This window comes from Oryctolagus cuniculus, chromosome 18, assembly GCF_964237555.1.
Source record: "Oryctolagus cuniculus chromosome 18, mOryCun1.1, whole genome shotgun sequence".
Lineage (NCBI taxonomy): Eukaryota > Metazoa > Chordata > Mammalia > Lagomorpha > Leporidae > Oryctolagus > Oryctolagus cuniculus.
In genome coordinates this window covers 52,360,691-52,380,677 of record NC_091449.1, presented here as the reverse complement: position 1 = coordinate 52,380,677, position 19,987 = coordinate 52,360,691, and the positions used below count along the sequence as shown (strand labels likewise).

Here is a 19,987-nt window from a genome sequence, read left to right as displayed (position 1 = left end):
TCAACACTGTTCAGATGCCTGCCGCTCTCACATCTGGCGCAGTCTAAAAGAACTGCAAACAGGGTCCCAAAGTGGTAGCTGACTTCCACGTTCACGGCAGCATCATCTACAACAGCAACCTGCAGGTGCTTCGATAGAAGAATGCATAAAGACAATGTGGCATACCCATACAAAGAGGAAACTCCATCATAATATACCAGATATACACCATAACAGACCTTGAAGATACTATGCTGAGTGAAAAAAGCCAGCCAGAACACCACAAATACTGCATGATTCTACTTATATTAGGCACCCAAAGTAGACACATTCATAGAAACAGCAGCAGGTACTGTGGTTAGCAGGGTTTGGGAAAGAGGGGGAAATGCAGCCCTGTGACTCGATGGGTAGACAGTTTCAGTTTTGCAAGAGGAAAACGCTCCAGCAATCAGCTGCACAGCAAAGTGCATACAGCTGGCACTGCTGCACTACACACTTAAACATGGTTAAGTGATTCTTACTACACACAAAAAAGAACTGGTACAGCAGGGAAAACAGAAAATAAAAGAGGGTGGCAAAAGATACGAGCATATGCCTCATCAACAAGCTAAAAACAGTTCGTAAACAAGCATATTAGAACAGTCAGCATCATATATCATGAGAGGACCTTAAATTAAAATGAGATACCCTGGCTGGGGTTGTGGCATAGCCGGTTAAGCTGCTGCCTGTGACACTGGCATCCCATATGGGTACCAGCTCGAGTCCCAGCTACTCCACTTCTGACCCAGGTCCATACTAATGAACCTGGGAAAGCAGCAGAAGATGGTACAAGTCCTTGAGCCCCTGCACCCATGTGGGAGACCCAGATGAATTTCCAGGCTCCTGGTTTTGGCCTGGCCCAGCCTGATCTTCATTATAGTCATTCTGGGAGTAAACCAATGGATGGAAGATTTGCTCTCTCTAATTCTGCCTTTCAAATAAATAAATGAATCTTAAAAAAAAAAAAAATCTTAGTAACAAATAAGAATGGGAATAGGAGAGGGAGGAGGAAGAAGGGTGGGAGTGTGGATACAGTGGGAAAAGTCTCTATGTTCCTAAAGTTGTATTTATGAAATGCATGAAGTTTGCATTTCTTAAATAAAAGGTTTCTGGGGGAAAGAATTAAAAAAAAAAAAGATAAACCAAACACCTACTCCCATGGCTAAAATAAAACCACAAGGAACACCAAGTGCTGAAATGCATGTAGAACAATAGGAACCCTTGTGCACGTGTGGTGGGGTAAAGTGGTATGGTCATTTTGGAAGATAGGGTAGTTTCTTACAAAAATAAACATAATGCATGACAGAGTAGTCTGCACCACACTTTATGCATACCACACAAATCTGCCTTCCGTGCACCACCAGGGCCCACCCTCCTGACTGCTCTTCCCAAGTAGCGGAAACCACAAGTTCCACAAAGCTGCAAACTTAGAACCAGTGCCAACTAGAAATATTCAATATGCCCACAGGGTATGACCCCACATGACCTACTGAGGTCATAATAAAACTACCATGTCTAGCACTTCCATTCCTATCATGCACCTGTTCTCATGACTCTTCTAATATTTCCAAGAAAGGGCACAGAAATGAATGACACTCAAGCCCCTTGTGAATATTCAATTACCTGTCACCCTAGGCACCACTCCCTATGCCTCTGATGGTATAAAAGGATGGCCCTAATGTCGTTGAGGGGATCTTTGTTGTGTTTTGGTTTTTTGTTCATTCTCTCTCTCTCTCTCTTTCTCTCCTACCTGCACTTTTCCTTCACTTTAAACAAATCCTGCTTCACTGCACACCTTTATACCTCCACATGGAATTCTTGAGTAAGCTCAGCTCGGGGCTCTGTTGTGCACCACAATACAACCTAGCAGTTGTGTTCCTTGGTATTTAAGTTAAAAACTTACATTCACAGAAAAACCTGAACACAAATGTGTAACTGGAAAAATTCCCTTTACTGAATGGAAAAGAGTACAGGAATAAAAGGCTTGGCCTTGAGACCAGCTTGCAGCACCAGCATCTCATATGGGCACCGCTTCAAGTCCTGGCTGTTCCACTTCCAATCCAGCTCCCTGCTAATGGCCTTGGAAATGCAGTGGAAGATTCCCCAAGTACTTGGGCCCCTGCACCCAGGTGGGAGACCTGGATGAAGCTCCTGGCTCCTGGCTTCAGCCTGGCCCACCCCTGACTGTTGTGGCCATTTGGGGAGTGAACCAGCACATGGAAGATTTCTCTCTCTCTTTCTCTGTCTCTACCTCTTTCCCCCTCACTCTGTAACTTTGCCTTTCAAATAAATAAGTAAGTCTTAAAAAAATGTTTGGGCCTGGTGTTGTGGTGCAGCAAGGTAAGCCACCACCTACAATGCTGGCGTCTCACACTGCTGTGCTGGTTCGAATTCTGGCTATTCAATTCTGATGAAGCTCCCTGCTAATATGCCCGGAAAAGCAACAGAAGACGGCCTAAGTAACTGGGTCTCTGCCGCCAACGCCAACGTGAGAGACACAGATGGAGTCCCTGGCTCCTGACTTCAGCCTGGCTCAAGACCCAGACATTTGGGGAGTGAACCAGCAGATGGAAGATCTTGCTCTGTCTCTCCCTCTCTGTCATTCTTTCAAACTAAAATAACAAATAAATAAAATGAAATAAATTTAAAAGTAGTTCTTTTTTTAAAAACAGGAAATTCCAAGCCAAGATGGCTTTGCTGTGTGAAGAATTAATGTCAAATCTTCATGAATTCTTCCAAGAAAATTGGACAGAAAGGAACACTTCTGAATTCAACCTAAAAGGCTAGTAACACTCTAATACCAAAACCAAAGATATCATAAGAAAACTGCAGACCAATATCTTTAATGAATACAGACATAGAAATCCTCATCAAAATACCAGTAAACCAAATTGAGATTTTATCCCAGAAGTGCAAGGTTTATTTAACATCCAAAAATCAGGTAAGATAATAGACAAAATATATGATCACAGTCTCAGAGAATAAAAGCACCTGACAAAAATCAAATTCCCTCCATGAGTGAAAAACACTCAAATACATGGAATAGGGGCTCACTCTGTGGCGTTGCAGGTCAATCAGCTGCCTGCAGTGCCAGCATCCCATATGGGCGCTGGTTCTAGTCCTGGCTGCTCCACTTCTGATCCCTGGGAAAGCAGAAGATAGCCCAGGTGCTTGGGCTCCTGCATCCGTGTGGGAGACGTGGAAGGAGCTCCCGGGACCTGGCTTTGGATCAGCCCATCTCTGGCCATTGCGCCAGTTGGGGAGTGAACCAGTGGATGGAAGACTTCTCTCTCTCTGTCTCTGCCTTTCTGTAATTCTGCTTTTCAAATAGATAAATAAATCTTTAAAAAAAAAAAAAAGATATGGAAGGCCGGTGCCACAGCTCACTTGGCTAATCTTCTGCCTGCAGCACCGGCACACCGGGTTCTAGTCCCGGTCGGGGTGCCAGATTCTGTCCCGGTTGCTCCTCTTCCAGGCCAGCTCTCTGCTGTGGCCTGGGAATGCAGTGGAGGATGGCCCAAGTGCTTGGGCCCTGCACCCTCATGGGAGACCAGGAGGAAGCACCTGGCTCCTGCCTTCAGATCGGCACAGTGCACCGGCCGTAGCATCCATTTCGGGGGTGAACCAACAGAAGGAAGACCTTTCTCTCTGTCTCTCTCTCACTGTCTAACTCTGCCTGTCAAAAAAAAAAAAAAAAAAAAAAAAAAAGAAAGAAAGAAAGAAAGATATGGAATAGAAGAAAATTTCCACCTGATAAAAGGTGTCTATGAGAAACACACAACTAACATATTTAATGGTAAAAGACTGAATGTTTTCCCCTTAACAAACAAGAACATGACAACGCTGTCCAGTTAGGCTACTTCTATTAACACTGTCCTGGAGGCTCTAGCCAGGGCAATTAGGCAAGAAAAAATAAATAAATAAATAAATGCCACTCAGATGAAAGGGAAGATACACATTAACAGTGATCAATCCCAAAAAGAACTAAGAAGACAATTTCATTTGTAGCAGCATCAAATTAAAACATATCTAGACATAAATTTAACAAGATATAATTTATACTTTGAAAGTTACAAAACAATAAACAAAACAAGTTACAAAACAATAAATTTAAAAAGGACACCCTGTGTCAGGAACTGGAAGATTTAAATTATTTAATATTTATTTAAAGGCAGAGTTAGAGAGAGTACGGGAGAGACAGAAAGACAGAGAGATCTTCCATTTGCTGGTTCATTCTCCAAATGACCGTAATGGCCCAGTCTGAGCCAGGCCAAAACCAGGAGTTAGGAGCTTCATCTGGGTTTCCCGACCCAAGTACTTGGTCCATCCTCTGTTGCCTTCCCAGGCACACCAGCAGTGAGTTGGATCGGAAGCAGAGCAGCTGAGATTCAAATGGGCACCCATATGGGTTGCTGCGTTGCAAGTAAACAAAAAACCCAACCTACTGAGCTACAATACCAGCCCAGATTTAAATTATTAAAATGGCAATATTCTCCAGATTGATCCACACACTCAACACATCTCTATTAAAATTTCAGCTGCCTTCCCCCCACCCCAGAAAATGACAGGCTGATTCTAAAAATCATATAGAAATAAGGGACTCAGAATCTGCAAAACAATCTTGAAAAAAAAAAAAAAAGAACAAAACTTAAGAATTCACACTTTCTGGGGCTGGCACTGTGGCACAGTGGGTTAATGCCCTAGCCTGAAGCGCCACATCCCATATGGACGCTGGTTCGTATCCTGGCTGCTCCACTTCCAATCCAGCTCTCTGCTGTGGCCCGGGAGTTCAGTGGAGGATGGCCCAAGTGCTTGGGCGCCTGCACCCACGTGGGAGACCCAGAAGAAGCTCCTGGCTCCTGGCTTTGGATCGGCACAGCTCCGGCCATTGCGGCCAATTGAGTGAACCATCGGATAAAACACCTCTTTCTCTCTGCCTCTCCTTTCTCTGTGTAACTCTCACTTTCAAATAAACAAAGAAATCTTTTTAAAAAAAGAATTCACACTTTATGATTTCAAAACTTACTACAAAGCTATAAAACTGAGATTCCAGAAATAAACCCTCACATTTATGATCAGCTGATTTTTGACAGAGAGCCAGAGGGTTAAATGGGAGAAAGAATAGTCTTTTCAGTGAATGGTACTGTGGTAACTGGATACTCACATGCAAACAAATGAAGTTTGACCCATACATCACACCACACACAAAAACTAACTCCAAATGGAAAAGAGATCAAAATATAAGAACTGAAGTATAAAAGTTTTAGAATGTGTACACAGAGGGTTAAGCTACTGCCTGCGACTGGCATCCTGTAAGGTGCAGGATCAAGTCTTGGCTACACCACTTTTTTAAAAGTTTTATTTATTTATTTGAAAGTCAGAGTTACACACAGAGAGAAGGAGAGGCAGAGAGAGAGAGGTCTTCCATCCACTTGTTCACTCCCCAATCGGCCTTAACAGCCAGAGCTGTGCTGATCTGAAACCAGGAGCCAGAAGACGGCACTTGAGCCATCTTCTACTGCTTTCCCAGGCCATAACAGAGAGAAGGATTGGAAATGGAGCAGGTGGGACTTGAACTGGAGTCCATATGGGATGCCGGCACTGCAGGTGGTAGCTCTACCCACTATGCCACAGAGCTGGCCCCTGCTCCACTTCTGATCCAGCTTGTTGCTAAAGCACCTGGGAAAGCAGCAGAAGATGGCTCAGGTACTTGGTCCCCTGCACTCATATGGGAGACCAGGATGGAGTTCTGGGCTCCTGGCTTTGGTGTGGCTTATCCCTATCTGTTGTAGCCATTTGGACAGTGAACCGGTAGATGGAAGGTCTCTCTCTGTCTCTGCCCCGTAACTCTGCCTTTCAAATAAACAAATCTCTGTGACTTCAGACTACACAAAGCCTTCTTAGTCCAACACAAACTGTACAAGTGATACAAACAGAAAGCTGTTAAATGGGACTTGATCAAGAGTAAATAATTTTGTGCTTCAACTGACACCGTCAAGAAACTACAAAGACTGACAGAGAAAAAGTATTTGAAAAGCATATATTTGATAAGTGTTTGTCTCTAAAATATAGAAAGAACTCTTACAACTCAATAATACTAAGAAAACCTGGGTAGGCATTCAGACTAGCTGCACAACCCAGCTATGACTTCAGGGGCCGGTGCCATGGTGCAGTAGGTTCATCCTCCGCCTGCGGCACCAACATCCCATATAGGCACCAGTTTTAGTCCTGGCTGCTCCTCTTCTAATCCAGCTCTCTGCTATGGCCTGGGAAAGCCATGAAAGATGGCCCAAGCGTTTGGGCCCCTGTACCCGCATGGGAGACCCAGAAGAAGCTCCTGGCTCCTGGCTTCAGATTGGCCATTTGGGGAGTGAACCAATGGAAAGAAGACCTTTCTCTCTGTTTCTCCCTCTCACTGTCTGTAGCTCTACCTCTCAAATAAATAAATAAAATCTTAAAAAAAAACTTGTTTAAAAATAGAATCTCATGACTTCAAATGGATGAATTATATGTATGTGCATTATATGCCAATAAAACTACCAAAAAAAAAAAAAAAGTGGAGGCCAGCATTGTGGTGGAGTGGATTAAGCCACCGCCTGGCCTCAGTGCCAACATCCCACAAAGGCAACAGTTCATGTCCCAGCTGTTCCACTTCTGATTCAGCTCCCTGCTAATGCCCTGGGAAAGCAGAGGAGGATGGCCCAAATATTGGGGCCCCTGCAACCACGTGGGAGACCCAGAAAAAGCTCCTGTCTCCTACCTTTCCTGGCCTAGCCCTGGCCAATTGGTGATTGAACCAGTGGATAGAAGATCTCTATCTCTGTAACTCTGCCTTTCAAATAAATAAAAATAAATATATTTTTAAAAAGTAACATAATAGTAGACATGTGGAAAAACTGTAAAAAATGTAATTTTACAAAAGATCACCAAACTATTCAATAGTTTGTTTTATGATTTAGTAATCTATTCACTTATAAAAATACTTCCCTTAGTTTTAAGAAATGTGAAGTTGACCAACATAAGGAGACATATTAGTATTTATAAAGAGTAGTTCAGAAAATGCTGCTTTCCACAGAAGATTGAAAAAAAAAAAAAACTAGGTGTGGAGTGCATATTAAATAGTAATAAACAGGGCCAGCATTGTGGCACGTTGGGTAAAGCCATCACCTGCACCTGCAACGTTGGCATCCCATTTGGGTGTCGGTTTTGAGTCCTGTCCACTCTACTTCCAATCCACCTCCCTGCTAATGTGCCAATGTGCCTGGAAAAGCAGCAGAGGATGACCTAAGTGCTTGGGCCCCTGCACCCAGGTGGGAGACTTGGGAGAAGCCCCTGGCTCCTGGCTTCTGCCTGCCTAACCCTGTCTGCTGCAGCCACTTGGGGAGTGATGAAAGATATCTGTATCTCAGTACATCTGACTTTCAAGTAACTAAAATCTTAAAAGAAAATCCACACACACAAAACAAACAAACAAACAAACAAAAAAAGCCCAGCAATAAATACTGGAGTTTATTCTCAGCTTTGTTACAGGCTGCATACCTATAACGTTTTTCTATAAATTTACTCTTCACTCCTCTAATAGCTACCTGGCAAGTAGACAACTAAGGAAGTGTTACTGTGGCACAGCAGGTTAAGCTGACATCTACGAGGCCAGCATCCCATATAGGAGTGCTGGCTGGAGTTCCAGCTACTCCACTTCTGCACCAGCTTCCTAACAACGTGCCTGAGAAGGCAACAGATGATGGTCCAATTACTTGGGTCCCTATCACCCACGTGGGAGACCAGGATGGACTTCCTGGCTCTTGGCTTCAATCTGACCCAAAGCTGGCTGTTGTGGTCATAGAGAGTGAACCAGTGGTTTGAAAATATCTGTCAGTCTTTCCCTCCCTCTTTCACTCTGCCTATCAAATAAATAAATAAATAAATAAATTTTAAATAAAGAAGAATAAGACATTCTAAGAGCAAATGGATGTTCCTTTACATCTCCTTTGGTTGTGAGAGTCACTAGTGATAACTAGGACAAAAGGTACATTCTCAAGGAAAAGGTACTTTCTTCAATGCTACCAATTTGAGTCAGCCAAGTTAATTACTGCACCTCTCACTCCCACTGTTCACTAGAATCAGCTGTTGCACAGCTTTGAAAACACACTCATGTCTGGATCAGGTCCTGAAAAAATCAGATATAACTGACCTAGGCAACCTTGTATCATTAAAAGCTCCCCAAAACATGTAGCCATTAATTGAAAACCACTGAACTAATGGCTTGCACTTTTTGGTCTGAGGACACAAACTCAAATCCTCTGGTCTCTCTTCTACTTTGAACAGATGTTTTTTTACCCACGCATGATTATGTAACATCATGTACTGGTCATTTAGAAAATATTTGTTCATAGAGTTAGGTACATATCCCAGATAAGAAAAAGGTGGAAAAGTTGCACTCAATAATGTCACCACTAATCTCATCATAAAAATACCTATCAGGGAGGGGTCAAGATCCCAGTAGCAGAACAAGTTTTCCAGAATTTTAATTTTCACCTGGAAGCTAGAATTTTATCAGGGGCAACAAATACAGTTAATGTTTTTTTTTTTTTTTTTTTTAAGATTTATTTATTTATTTGAAAGTCAGAGCTACACAGAGAGGAGAGGAGAGGTAAAGAGAGGGAGAGGGAGGTCTTCCATCTGATGGCCCACTCCCCAATTGGCAGCAATGGCTGGAGCTGCACCAATATGAAGCTAGGAGCCAGGAGCTTCTTCCAGGTCTCCCACGCGGGTGCAGGGACCCAAGGATTTGGGCCATCTTCTACTGTTTTCCCAGGTCATAGCAGAGAGCTGGATCGGAAGTAGAGCAGCCTGGTCTTGAACCAGCACCCATATGGGATGCCAGCGCTTCAGGCCAGGGCGTTAACCCGCTGCGCCACAGTGCTGGCCATGTTAATGTTTTTCTTAAGTGACAGACTCATTTGATCATTGTAGAGAAAATGTCTTACAAATACTCTAGTCTGACTAACCACAGTTGGTCAGTCAGTTGTCCTTTGAAGTAAAAAACGGTGTTTTAGGGTGGGTGTTTGTGGTGCAGTAGGTTAAGCCTACAACCCATATCAGAGTGTCTGGAATTGAGTCCCGCCTCTGCTTCTCATCCAGCTTCCTGCAAACATGCTTGGGAGGCAGACATGATGGCCCCAGAACTTGGGTTCCTGCCACCCATATGAGACACCTAGATGTAGTTAAAGCTCTTGGCTTTGGCCTGGCCCAGCCTTGGCTATTGCAGCATTTGGAGTGAAATACTGGATGAAAGACCTCACTTCTGTCTCTCTGCCTTTCAAATAAGGGAATAAATAAAATTTTCAAAATAATAACAAAGGGGTGTTCCATGAAAAACACATCGAGTTGAGCTCACAGCTCAGTCCACGTGCTCTTCCTCGAGACAGCAATCGGATCACACTTCAGTAGGCTGTAGAAGTGTTCTATGAGCACTTTCCATTTCTGACTAGGGAATTTTAAAGATGAGCACACAAGATTAAATAATTTTCATTATTCCAACAAAGACATTTTGAGGTTAAGCGGCATTTTCCCTCTGCAAGTCTGTGTGGGGAAAGACTACAATCACTACTAGAATACGGGAGTATGCTACAACAAGCAGCTTGGTGCCTACTGCCTTGATTCACGCAAAGGCATCAGCAATCTACACAACCTCAGGGCGAATGTCAACACAGTGCCAAAAGCAAACAACAGTATTATTACGAAAACAGCTTTAAATCTACAGAACCCTTGAGAAGGGGAATCCTCAAGGGTCCATGAAGAATACCTTGAGAACGTGTTTACTGCGCTGCTTCCCATAGAACTAACATGCCAATTAAACATTAGCTGTCCCAGAAAGAGTTAAGTAAGCTTCAGAATTACTCCACATCTGGTCCAAGTGGAATGGAGCGCTGGGGAAAGCGACAGGGATATTCTACCATATTCTGTTTGATTGCTAATCCCAAGTCAGACATTACAAAATATAAAGTAATGGACAATTTTATAAAGTAGGACAATTTTTTCCTACACATTTGATTATGAAATCTTTGGCAGAGGAAATCTAATTTAAACCAGCTGCCGGAGCCTTGCTGAGAAACAGTTAGTCAGGACACACGGCCAAAAGGCTCCCCCTTTTATGGGGAGGCCAGATGAGCTCATGCAAAGGCGTTTTAGCAGCTTTGCCCCCATAAGTCACTTAAGCACACCACCACTCTCTTTTCCACATCATAAAGTAGCCACACTTTCCTTCAGACCTTTTCCTCTTCCAAAGAAAGTTACTATGTAAAGACTACAAAACACACATCCTGCAAAATTCACAGCAGCTCTGAAATCAATGTGCCTTTCTACTTCTGTCTTGTATCTGGCTTTAATCTTAAAATATGTGTAAAAAAATATTCTTCATTTCTCACTTCTTTGTTTTACTCAGCTTTGGTTTCCAAGGATTTGTAAATACACAATTCAACATAAACAGTAACTTGTGCTAATTTACACTGCTCTGACAATGTTATCTGATTCTGAATTATGATTAGTTCTCAATTTATCAGGGGCTATCTACTTTTGTAGATAATCAAGGTCTTTAATTTCTTTTCCTAACCTCTGTCTTTATGCTATTTTTCCCCTTCCCTTTCATTTACTCCCAAGAACCCGATAATAAGTACAAGAAAAACAAATAGGGAAAGTAAACATTCAGCCTTTTCTCACTACTCATTTAAACCTCAAACCCACTCCCCCACGTTAAGGACATAAGCACACTACCTTCTGCCTTGCCTCCGGCTGCAGGACACCTCCTGGTCTGGCTCCATCTTCTGCTCTCTCTCAGTGATCACCCTCTGCCTTCTGGGAGGGATGATTAAGCCCTGCTTAATTCTATCACGCAGTGACTTCAACCCAATTCCACCTGGCCAATATGGGCCACATGGAAAAACTAAACCTCTCATTTGCTTGTCATCCTTGATCCTAATCCACCAGTACTTCCCAAACAAGGAGTGAAGAATCCCTACTGTTATATTAGTAAAACTTATTAAGAAACAAGTATAGAGAGCTATTGGGCTCATGAGTTTAATTAACAGTTCAATTTGCATGCCTAGGTTGATTCAAATAATATATTTTAATTCCTCATAACTAAAAAATTTAGAATTGACCACATGTAAAAACTGTTGAGTAAATCAAGAGCTCCTCTTCTAACAATGGCCATATGAAACCAATCATTATACATCTCAAATAGGATTCTTCTTTGATACAATTTTAATAAATATTATAATCACACATCTTTTTTACATTTATCACACACACTTCCAAAATGCCCACAACAGCCTGGGTTATGGTCATGCTGAAGCTAGGAACTGGGAGTTCAATCTGGGCCTCCCATGTGTGTGGCAGGGACCCAACTACTTGAGCCATCACCTGCTGCCTCCTGTATACACATCAGCAGGAAACCAAAATTAGAGTCGGGACTTGAACACAGGCACTCTAATATGGGATACAGGTATCTCAAGTGGAGTACTAACCATTGGGCCAAATGCCTGCTGCTATGATAATTTAGAAGTAGCTGTGGCCATTTGGGGAGTGAACCAACAGAGGGAAGACCTCTCTCTCTCTCTCTCTCACTGTCTGTAGCTCTGTCAAAAAGAAAAAAGTAGCTAAGCAGTTATTAAATCTTGTCAGGTTCTTTTGTTTTAACTGATAGCTTTATTGAGATACAATTCATACACCATTCAATTTTCTCACTTAAGTTCAGTGGTATGCAGTATATTCAGAGCTGTACAAGCATTAGTACATTCAATTTTAGCAGATTTTCATCACTCCAAAAGGAAATCCTATACCCATTAGCAGTTGTTTAATATTGCTCACTACCCTCGCCCCTGGTGACTGTTAATCTACCATTTGCTTTTTTAGATTTGCCTATTCTGGACATTTCATATAAATAGAATCATAAACTATGTGGACTTCTGTGTCAGGCTCCTTTCACTTAGTGTTTTCGGGGTTTATTCACGTTATAGCATGTGTCAGAACTTTATTCCTTTTTATTGTTGAAATCTCCCATTGCATGGATATATCACACTTGTGCATCCATTCATCAACTGATGGGCACTGAGTCGTTTCCATTTTTTTTCAAAGATTTATTTATTTATCTGAAAGGCAGAATTAAAGAGAGGCAGAGGCAGAGAGAGAGAGAGAGAGATCTTCCATCTACTGGTTCACTCCCCAAATGGCTGCAATGGCCAGAGCTGGGCCGATATGAAGCCAGGAGCCAGGGGCCTCCCCGGGTTCCCCCATGTGGGTTCAGGGGCTCAAGTCTTGGGCCATCTTTTACTGCTTCCCCAGGCCACAGAAGAGAGCTGAGCAACCTGGTCTCGAACGAGCGCCCATATGGGATACTGGCACTGCAGGTGATGGCTCTACCTGCTACACAGCGCTGGCCCTTTTGCTTCCATTTTGTTGACTACTGTGAATAATATTGTAGAGAACATTCATATAAGTTTCTGTGTGGGCCTAAGTTTTCATTTCTCTTTATTAAACAACCTAAAGTGGAATTTCTGGGTCATACGATGACTTTGTGTTTACCTTTTAGGAACTCCCAGACTGTTTTCCGCAATGACTGCATCATTTTACATTCCCACCAGCAGCCTATGAGGGCTGCACTTTCTCCACAAATTCATCCATACTTTTATTGTCCTTTTAATTACAGTCATCCTAGTGGGTGAGAAATGTTATCTCACTATGTTTTTTTATTTTTTAAAGATGTATTTTATTTATTTGAAAGGCAGAGTTACAGAGAGAAGGAGAGGCAAAGGAAGGAGGGTCTTTCACTGCTGCTTCACTCCCCAGTGGCCACCAATAGCTGGGGCTGGGCCACTCATGTGGGTGCAGGGGCCAGGGACTTGGGCCATATTCCACCACTTTCCCAGGCACATTAGCTGGGAGCAGGATCCAAAGTGGAGCATCCGGGTCTCGAACTGGTGCCCCTATGGGATGCTGGTGCTGCAGGTGGTGTATTAACCTGCTACAGCACAGCATCAGCCCCCTCACTGTTTTTTTTTTTTTTTTTTTAAAATAGAACTTTAGAATCTCCCACACGGGTACAGGGGCCCAAGGACTTGGGCCATCTTCTACTGCGTTCCCAGGCCATAGCAGAGAGCTGGATCGGAAGAGGAGCAGCTGGGACTCGAATCAGCACCCATATGGGATGCCGGCACTGCAGGTGGCAGCTTTACCTGCTACACCACAGTGCTAGTCCCTCTCACTATGGTTTTGATTTTCATTTCCCTAATGATGAGTATCTTTTCATGTACATCATGGCCATATATATATATTGTCATTCTATGGATAAATTCCATTCAGCTCCTTTTCCTTTTCCCATTCGTCTAGTACAGTAATATATCTTTTTATTATTGAGTTGGTAAAGTTCTTTAAATATTCTAAGTAAAATCTCCTGAGAGGTATATGATTTTCAGATATTTTCTCTCATTTTGTAAGCTGTCTTTTCACTTTCTTGACACTGCAGCACAGAAGTTTTCAATTTTGATGAGGTTCAATTTACCTAATTTTTTTTTTCTTGCTACTTGTGGTTTTGGTGTCATATCCAAGAAGGCTGTAGCTCACCCAAGGTCTTGAAGATCACTCTTGTGTTTTCTTCTGCAAGTTTTATAGTTTTAATCCTTAAATCTTATATATATCTTTTCCCCACACTGATAATATAAAAACATACAAAGTGCCTCAGTGATCTACACCCAGTCTAATCTATGGATAGAAATTGTTTATTTATGGAACTGTATTTTTAGCATTCAACAGAGATTCATCTATGGGTTTCTGCCCCATCTTCCAAGGGTACACAGTTAAAGAAATGTATCGGGGGCTGGTGCTGTGGCATAGTGGATAAAGCTGCCACCTGCAGTACTGGCATCCCATATGGGTGCTGGTTCAAGTCCCAGCTGCTCCACTTCTGATCCAGCTCTCTGCTATGGCCTGGGAAAGCAGTAGAAGATGGCCCAAACACGCATGTGGGAGACCCAAAAGAGCTCCTGGCTCCTGGCTTCAGATCGGCTCAGCTCCAGCCAGCCGTTGTGGCCAACTGGAAAGTGAATCAGTGGATGGAAGACCTCTCTCTGCCTCTCCTCTTTCTGTGTAACTCTTTCAAATAAATAAATAAATCTTAAAAAAAAAAAAAAAAAAGGTAGCATAAAGCTACCTTCTTTATAGTCCATATTCAGGAGTGGAGTGTAAGCTGCTTCAAAATCATTTAAACTTAACAGATCTCAATGGTCATTTTTTTAAGTTCTAATTCTTTGAAAAATATAAATTTAATTGCTCTAATTATAACTACTGAGATATATCCACCTGTTTTTGCAGGATTCCTGTCATGTCCCCAGAGTAACTGTGACACAGACACTGTACGTAACAATTTAACTGTAAGATTTATTGAGTGCCTACAACATGCAAAGCACTGTGGGAAATGCTGAGATGACTAAGTCATAGTGCCTGACTTCTAGGGTAGTTATAATTTAGTAGTGATAAAACAAAAAAAATAGGGGCTGGTGCTATAGCACAGCAGGTAAAGCCAGTGCCTACAGTACTGGGATCCCACATTGGCGCTGGTTCAAGTCCCAGCTGCTCCACTTCCAATCCAGCTCTCTGCTGTGGCCTGGGAAAGCAGCAGAGGCAGCCTCATGGGGGACCTGGAGGGGGCTCCTGGCTCCCGGTTTTGGGTCTGCCCAGTTTCAGCCATTGTGGCCAATTTGGGGGGTGAACCTGCAGATGGAAGATCTCTCTCTCTCTGTCTCTTCCTCTATCAGATAAACAAACAAACAAACAGGTAAACTGATGGTTAAATGCAGTCTTTCCGGAGGACGCTTCAGTCCTGAAGGAGTTCCTGAGGGGTTCCTCCCCAGCGCTGAGGTTCGACTCTTCCTTTACCTCTGCTGTGTGAGTAGGAGCTCCAGCTCTAAATTAGAGAGTCCTGGAAAGCTATGGGAAACTTATCTTTTATAAAAATAATTATACATGGGCGCCGGCGCCGCGGCTCACCAGGCTAATCCTCCGCCTTGCGGCGCCGGCACACCGGGTTCTAGTCCCGGTTGGGGCGCCGGATTCTGTCCCGGTTGCCCCTCTTCCAGGCCAGCTCTTTGCTGTGGCCAGGGAATGCAGTGGAGGATGGCCCAGGTGCTTGGGCCCTGCACCCCATGGGAGACCAGGAAAAGCACCTGGCTCCTGGCTCCTGCCATCGGATCAGCGCGGTGCGCCGGCCGCAGCACGCTGGCCGCGGAGGCCATTGGAGGGTGAACCAATGGCAAAGGAAGACCTTTCTCTCTGTCTCTCTCTTTCTCACTGTCTAACTCTGCCTGTCAAAAAAAAAAAAAAAAAAAAAAAATTATACATGGAAGGGAAATTGGAAACTGGAGGAAATCTCAAAGAATACTTGCACTCTTCCTCACATGAGATCTGCTCAAAGCAGGAAAGCACACACTGTTTCCTATGGGACATACCATATGGTCCCATTAACTACCAGATAAACTGCTTTTTAGTGTGGCTTTTGAGTGACAGCAACACCTTATTCTTCTTAATGATTAAACAAAACGGAATTTGAATATACGTTCTAGTTTCAAAGTTCTTATCCCCTGGGACATCTTGACCCCTAAATCTACATTTCTTTATTCTTTTCCATTCCAAGTCCCCAGATATAGTATATGGGGAAACGTCCTACTGCTTCAGATCAAATCAATGTTTGTTAGATGAATTAAAAATTACATGTTCTTAAATTAGAAAGAGAAGCTCAAGAGTATTCTGGCTGAGCTGCATGGTTTATCCATAGCACCACATTCTGGTTTAAATGATTTCATCACTCAGTCAGAAAGCTGTCACAATTTCAGTGGTTTTCTAGTCACAGCCAATAAAACAAACAAAAAAACCCTATTATCTTCATGACTAAACAAGTCTTAAACACAGGAAACTGCGTCAACAACTTAAAAGACACACACAAAAATACTAGTGACAGAAACAACTTATTCTGGAGCTAGGAGCTGTAAAATAGCCCATAAGGTTGTGAAAGAAAAGCTTCTGGGGGCCAGCACTGTGGCACAGCGGGTAAGGCCGCCGCCTCCAGTGCCAGCATCCCATGTGGGCGCTGGTTCTAGTCCTGGCTGCTCCACTTCCGATCCAGCTCTCTGCTGTGGCCTGGGAAAGCAGCAGTAGAAGATGGCACAAGTCCTTAGGCTCCTGCACCCACGTGGGAGGCCAGAAGAAGCTCCTGACTCCAGGTTTTGGATCGGCACAGCTCCAGCCATTGTGGCCAACTGGGAAGCGAATCAGGGGATGGAAGACCTCCCTCTCTCTCTCTCTGTCTCTCTCTCTGCTTCTCCTTCTTTCTCTGTGTAACTCTGACTTTCAAATAAATAAATAAATCTTAAAAAAAAAAAACAAAAAACAAAAAAACAAATAGTGGACTTGTGGGAATGTTTGAAAAAAAAAAGAGAAAAGTTTCTGTCTACATCATTGATATCAGACACTTAAAATGCTTTCTTAGGCACTTTAGATAATAGAATTCATTTTAAAATTCATTAGTAGATTTAGAGGAAGATAAGTTTTGTTTTTTTTTTTTGTTTTTTGTTTTTTTTTGCCTTTAGTCTTACCTTGTAGCAACCAGAGGGTAGCTATGACATGGTGATGCCCAGGCATCTCTTGTCCACGGCATACAGTCATAAAGTAGTAGGTCCTTCTCGGTCACAGCCATGAGGATGGGTCTCCATTGTTGTCTTCCACCATCTAGTTTTGCCTGTTTCAATGGAGAAATCCAGACATCAGAGCCAAGTATAACAGTACGACTTTGTAAAAGTTAATTCAATAATGGCCTAAATTATTGCATCTTCATTTTGCTTGCCTATCCTAACAGACTTGAGATACAGGGAACATTCCCTCAGGTTCCTTCCCACTGGTAGAGATTCTCCACTGTGAGGTGTGAGGTTGTTTGTGTATTTAAGAAGCTCTCCTTGGGGGCCAGCTCTGTGGCATAGTGGGTAAGGCCACCACCTGCAGTGCCGGCATTCCACGTGGGCACCAGTTCGAGAGGAGACCTGGCAGCTCCACTTCCAATCCAGCTCACTGCTATGGCCTGAGAGCGCAGTGGAAGATGGCCTAAATCCTTGGGCCCCTGCACCTGGTTGGGAGACCCAGAGGAGGCTCCTTATTCCTGGCTTCAGATCGGTACAGCTCCAGCTGTTGTGGACAATTGGGAAGTGAACCAGTGGATTAAAGATCTCTCTCTCTCTCTCTCTCTCTGCCTCTCCTTCTCTCTCTGTGTAACTCTGAATTTCAAGTAAAGTAAAATAATCTTTAAAAAAAAAAAAAGCAGCTCTCCCTTGGTGAGTTTCAGACACTATCTAGTGATAGAACATAGTATATCCCCTACCACATAGCAACTGTGCATCATGAATTCTGATGAAAAACAGAGCATGCATTCAAAATGGTGATAGCTTCAGTGTGTCTGATGTGTGAGTGATATCTTCCAAGTACAGGACAGAAATTCCTATTACCTACTCTTACTAGTAGGACAGAAAATTCTCCTACTAAATAAATCTGATTAATCTAATTATCAACATTTCCCAAGTGTTTTTGATCAGGACTTATAAGAGAAATACAATTTTACATTGTAATTTAGCACACACACACACACACATACATAACCAAAGATTTTGAATATTTTCTATTATATTCAATAAAATTTGAGTTTATTGGGTATACTGAATATTTCCCAAAATACAACTCCCTATATTTTGGGTAACAGACTATGGTAACTTCTATTTATTTTTTAAAAGATTTTGTAAAAGGGGAGAGAGAGAGAGAGAAGGGAAGGAGGGGAGAAGGACAGAAAGATCCTTTATCTTCTTGTTTACTTCATAAATGGCTACAACAGCCAGGGCGGGGCAGGCTGAGGCCAGGAGCCAGGCACTCCACCTGGGTCTGCATGTGGGCACCATCTGCTGCCCTCCCAGGTGCTTTAGCAGGGAGCTGGATCAGGATTGGAACTGACATTCTGATAGGAGTTGCTAGCCTCGCAGGTGGCAACTAAACTGCTGCACCGCAATGCCATGCCCTATTTTCCAAAAATGCTGATCATGAGCCACTAGGTTATATATATATATTTTAAAGATTTCTTTATTTATTTGAAAGGCAGAGTTATATAGAGAGAGGCAGAGGCAGAGAGAGAGAGATTTTCCATCTGCTGATTCACTCCCCAGATGGCTGCCAATGGTCAAAGCTGTACAGATCCGAAGCCAGGAGCCAGGAGCTTCTTCTGGGTCTCCTATGTGGGTACAATTGCCCAAGGACTTGGGCCATCTTCTACTGCTTTCCCAGGCCACAGCAGAGAGCTGGATTGGAAGTGAAGCAGCTGGGACTCGAATCGGTGCCCATACGGGATGCTGGCACTGCAGGCGGCAGCTTTACCTACTATGCTACAGTGCTGGTCCCTAGGTTATATTTTTGGAAAACACTAGTATAAACTATTGTTAAAGTTTCCTATCATATTTAAGAAATTTGTATTTCAGCTTGAAATGTCCCATTGAATTTAAATGCATAGTTATCTCTGTAAAAGATTAAAAATGCAGGAAAACAACCACCCTTTTTCCATACTGTCAAGGGCCCACGACTTAAAAATCAAGTTTGTTCAAGAGAAGCCCTGTCATCATCAAAACTTTTGCCCTCCTTAGATGAAACATCAGAGCAGGGACACTTAGCAACACATACTTCAACACTGAACAACAGGCAGCCACCATGGATGGCTCTGCAGAAAATTCAAGTTGACGAATCACTCATCTTTTAAACAGTTGTCTTCAGAGCCACTTTTCATTTTCTTTTCCTGAAGTAGGACATGGCAGAACACCTTAAGAATACTTCTGCAATCTGCCAGTGGTCTGAGTGGGTTGGTTCTGTGTTATGACCTCTAACACCAGGACTCTTTTTCTCTTAGCCACAACCATGAGCTAATTCCAGGAGTGGGAAGTGAATTCTAGCCAGTAAGGGGAGTGGTATTCTACTATGTGTTGGAAAACAACAACAACAACAAAACTACGACCTGACTGAAAATTCAAGCAAAGTATTATTGAAATAATTACATTTTTCTTATCAGTGGACACTAGTTTTCTAAGACTATTTCATTCTAAAGTAACTGCAATATCCAGAGAGAGAATATAAGCTCTAGAGATGTTCTCTTAGATTGTTACATTTTTGGATCATAGATTTCTAATCATGTTCAGTAGCAAGTCTCTGTCTCCAAGACAGTTATGGACAATATTTCAATAAGGAAAAGCATGTAAAATCTATCTTTTCAAAGAGTTAAAGTTGATAATCAGATGATTTTTAAAGATTTATTTTATGTATTTGAAAGGCAGAGTAGAGAGAGAGAGAGAGAGAGAGAGAGAGATCTTCTATGTGCTGGTTCACCCCCAAATGGCTGCAATACTGGAGCTGGACTGATCCAAAGCCAGAAGCTTCTTCCAGGTCTCCCACATGGGTGCAGGGGCCCAGATACTTAGGCAATCTTCCATTGCTTTCCCAGGTGCACTAGCAGGGAGCTGGATCAGAAGTGTAACAGCTGAGACTCCAACATGCCGGTGTCGGCAGGTGGCAGCTTCATCCACTACACCACAGTGCCGGCCCCTAATCAAGATTTTTTGTTAATGAATTTCTCCGAAGTTGCAAAAGAGAGATTTTTGAAGGCTAGACCAGAAAATATGCATCTGGTAAACCTGAATTAAACGTTCAAGGGTGTTAAAAAACTTCATGGAGAATATGTTATCTTTTAATTACACTTTCCATGAACTTTTTGAAGTAAGTTAGTATTTTGTCCCTAAGAAAATTTTTGGGTTCTAAAGGAAAAATGCTATTGCCAAAAGAAGCAATATCCACTAGAGAGAGAGAGAGAGAGCATTATGTTTATGAATTTTTAAAAAGTGTTTGC

General features: G+C 42.7%; 1 protein-coding gene across 2 annotated transcripts in view; it reads right to left on the bottom strand.

Moving 5' to 3' along the window:
* The window catches only part of SNTB2 (syntrophin beta 2), a 118,287-nt gene that overhangs the window by 17,084 nt on the left and 81,216 nt on the right, over positions 1-19,987 (bottom strand). The window contains exons 4-5 of one of the 2 annotated variants that reach the window (XM_051847240.2): positions 16,662-16,804; positions 10,792-10,872 (exon numbers count right to left, since the gene is read on the bottom strand). In XM_051847240.2, the coding sequence (XP_051703200.1) occupies positions 10,792-10,872; positions 16,662-16,804 (224 nt within the window). The remainder of the gene's footprint in view (positions 1-10,791; positions 10,873-16,661; positions 16,805-19,987) is intronic. The other variant, XM_051847241.2, reaches the window with a different exon arrangement.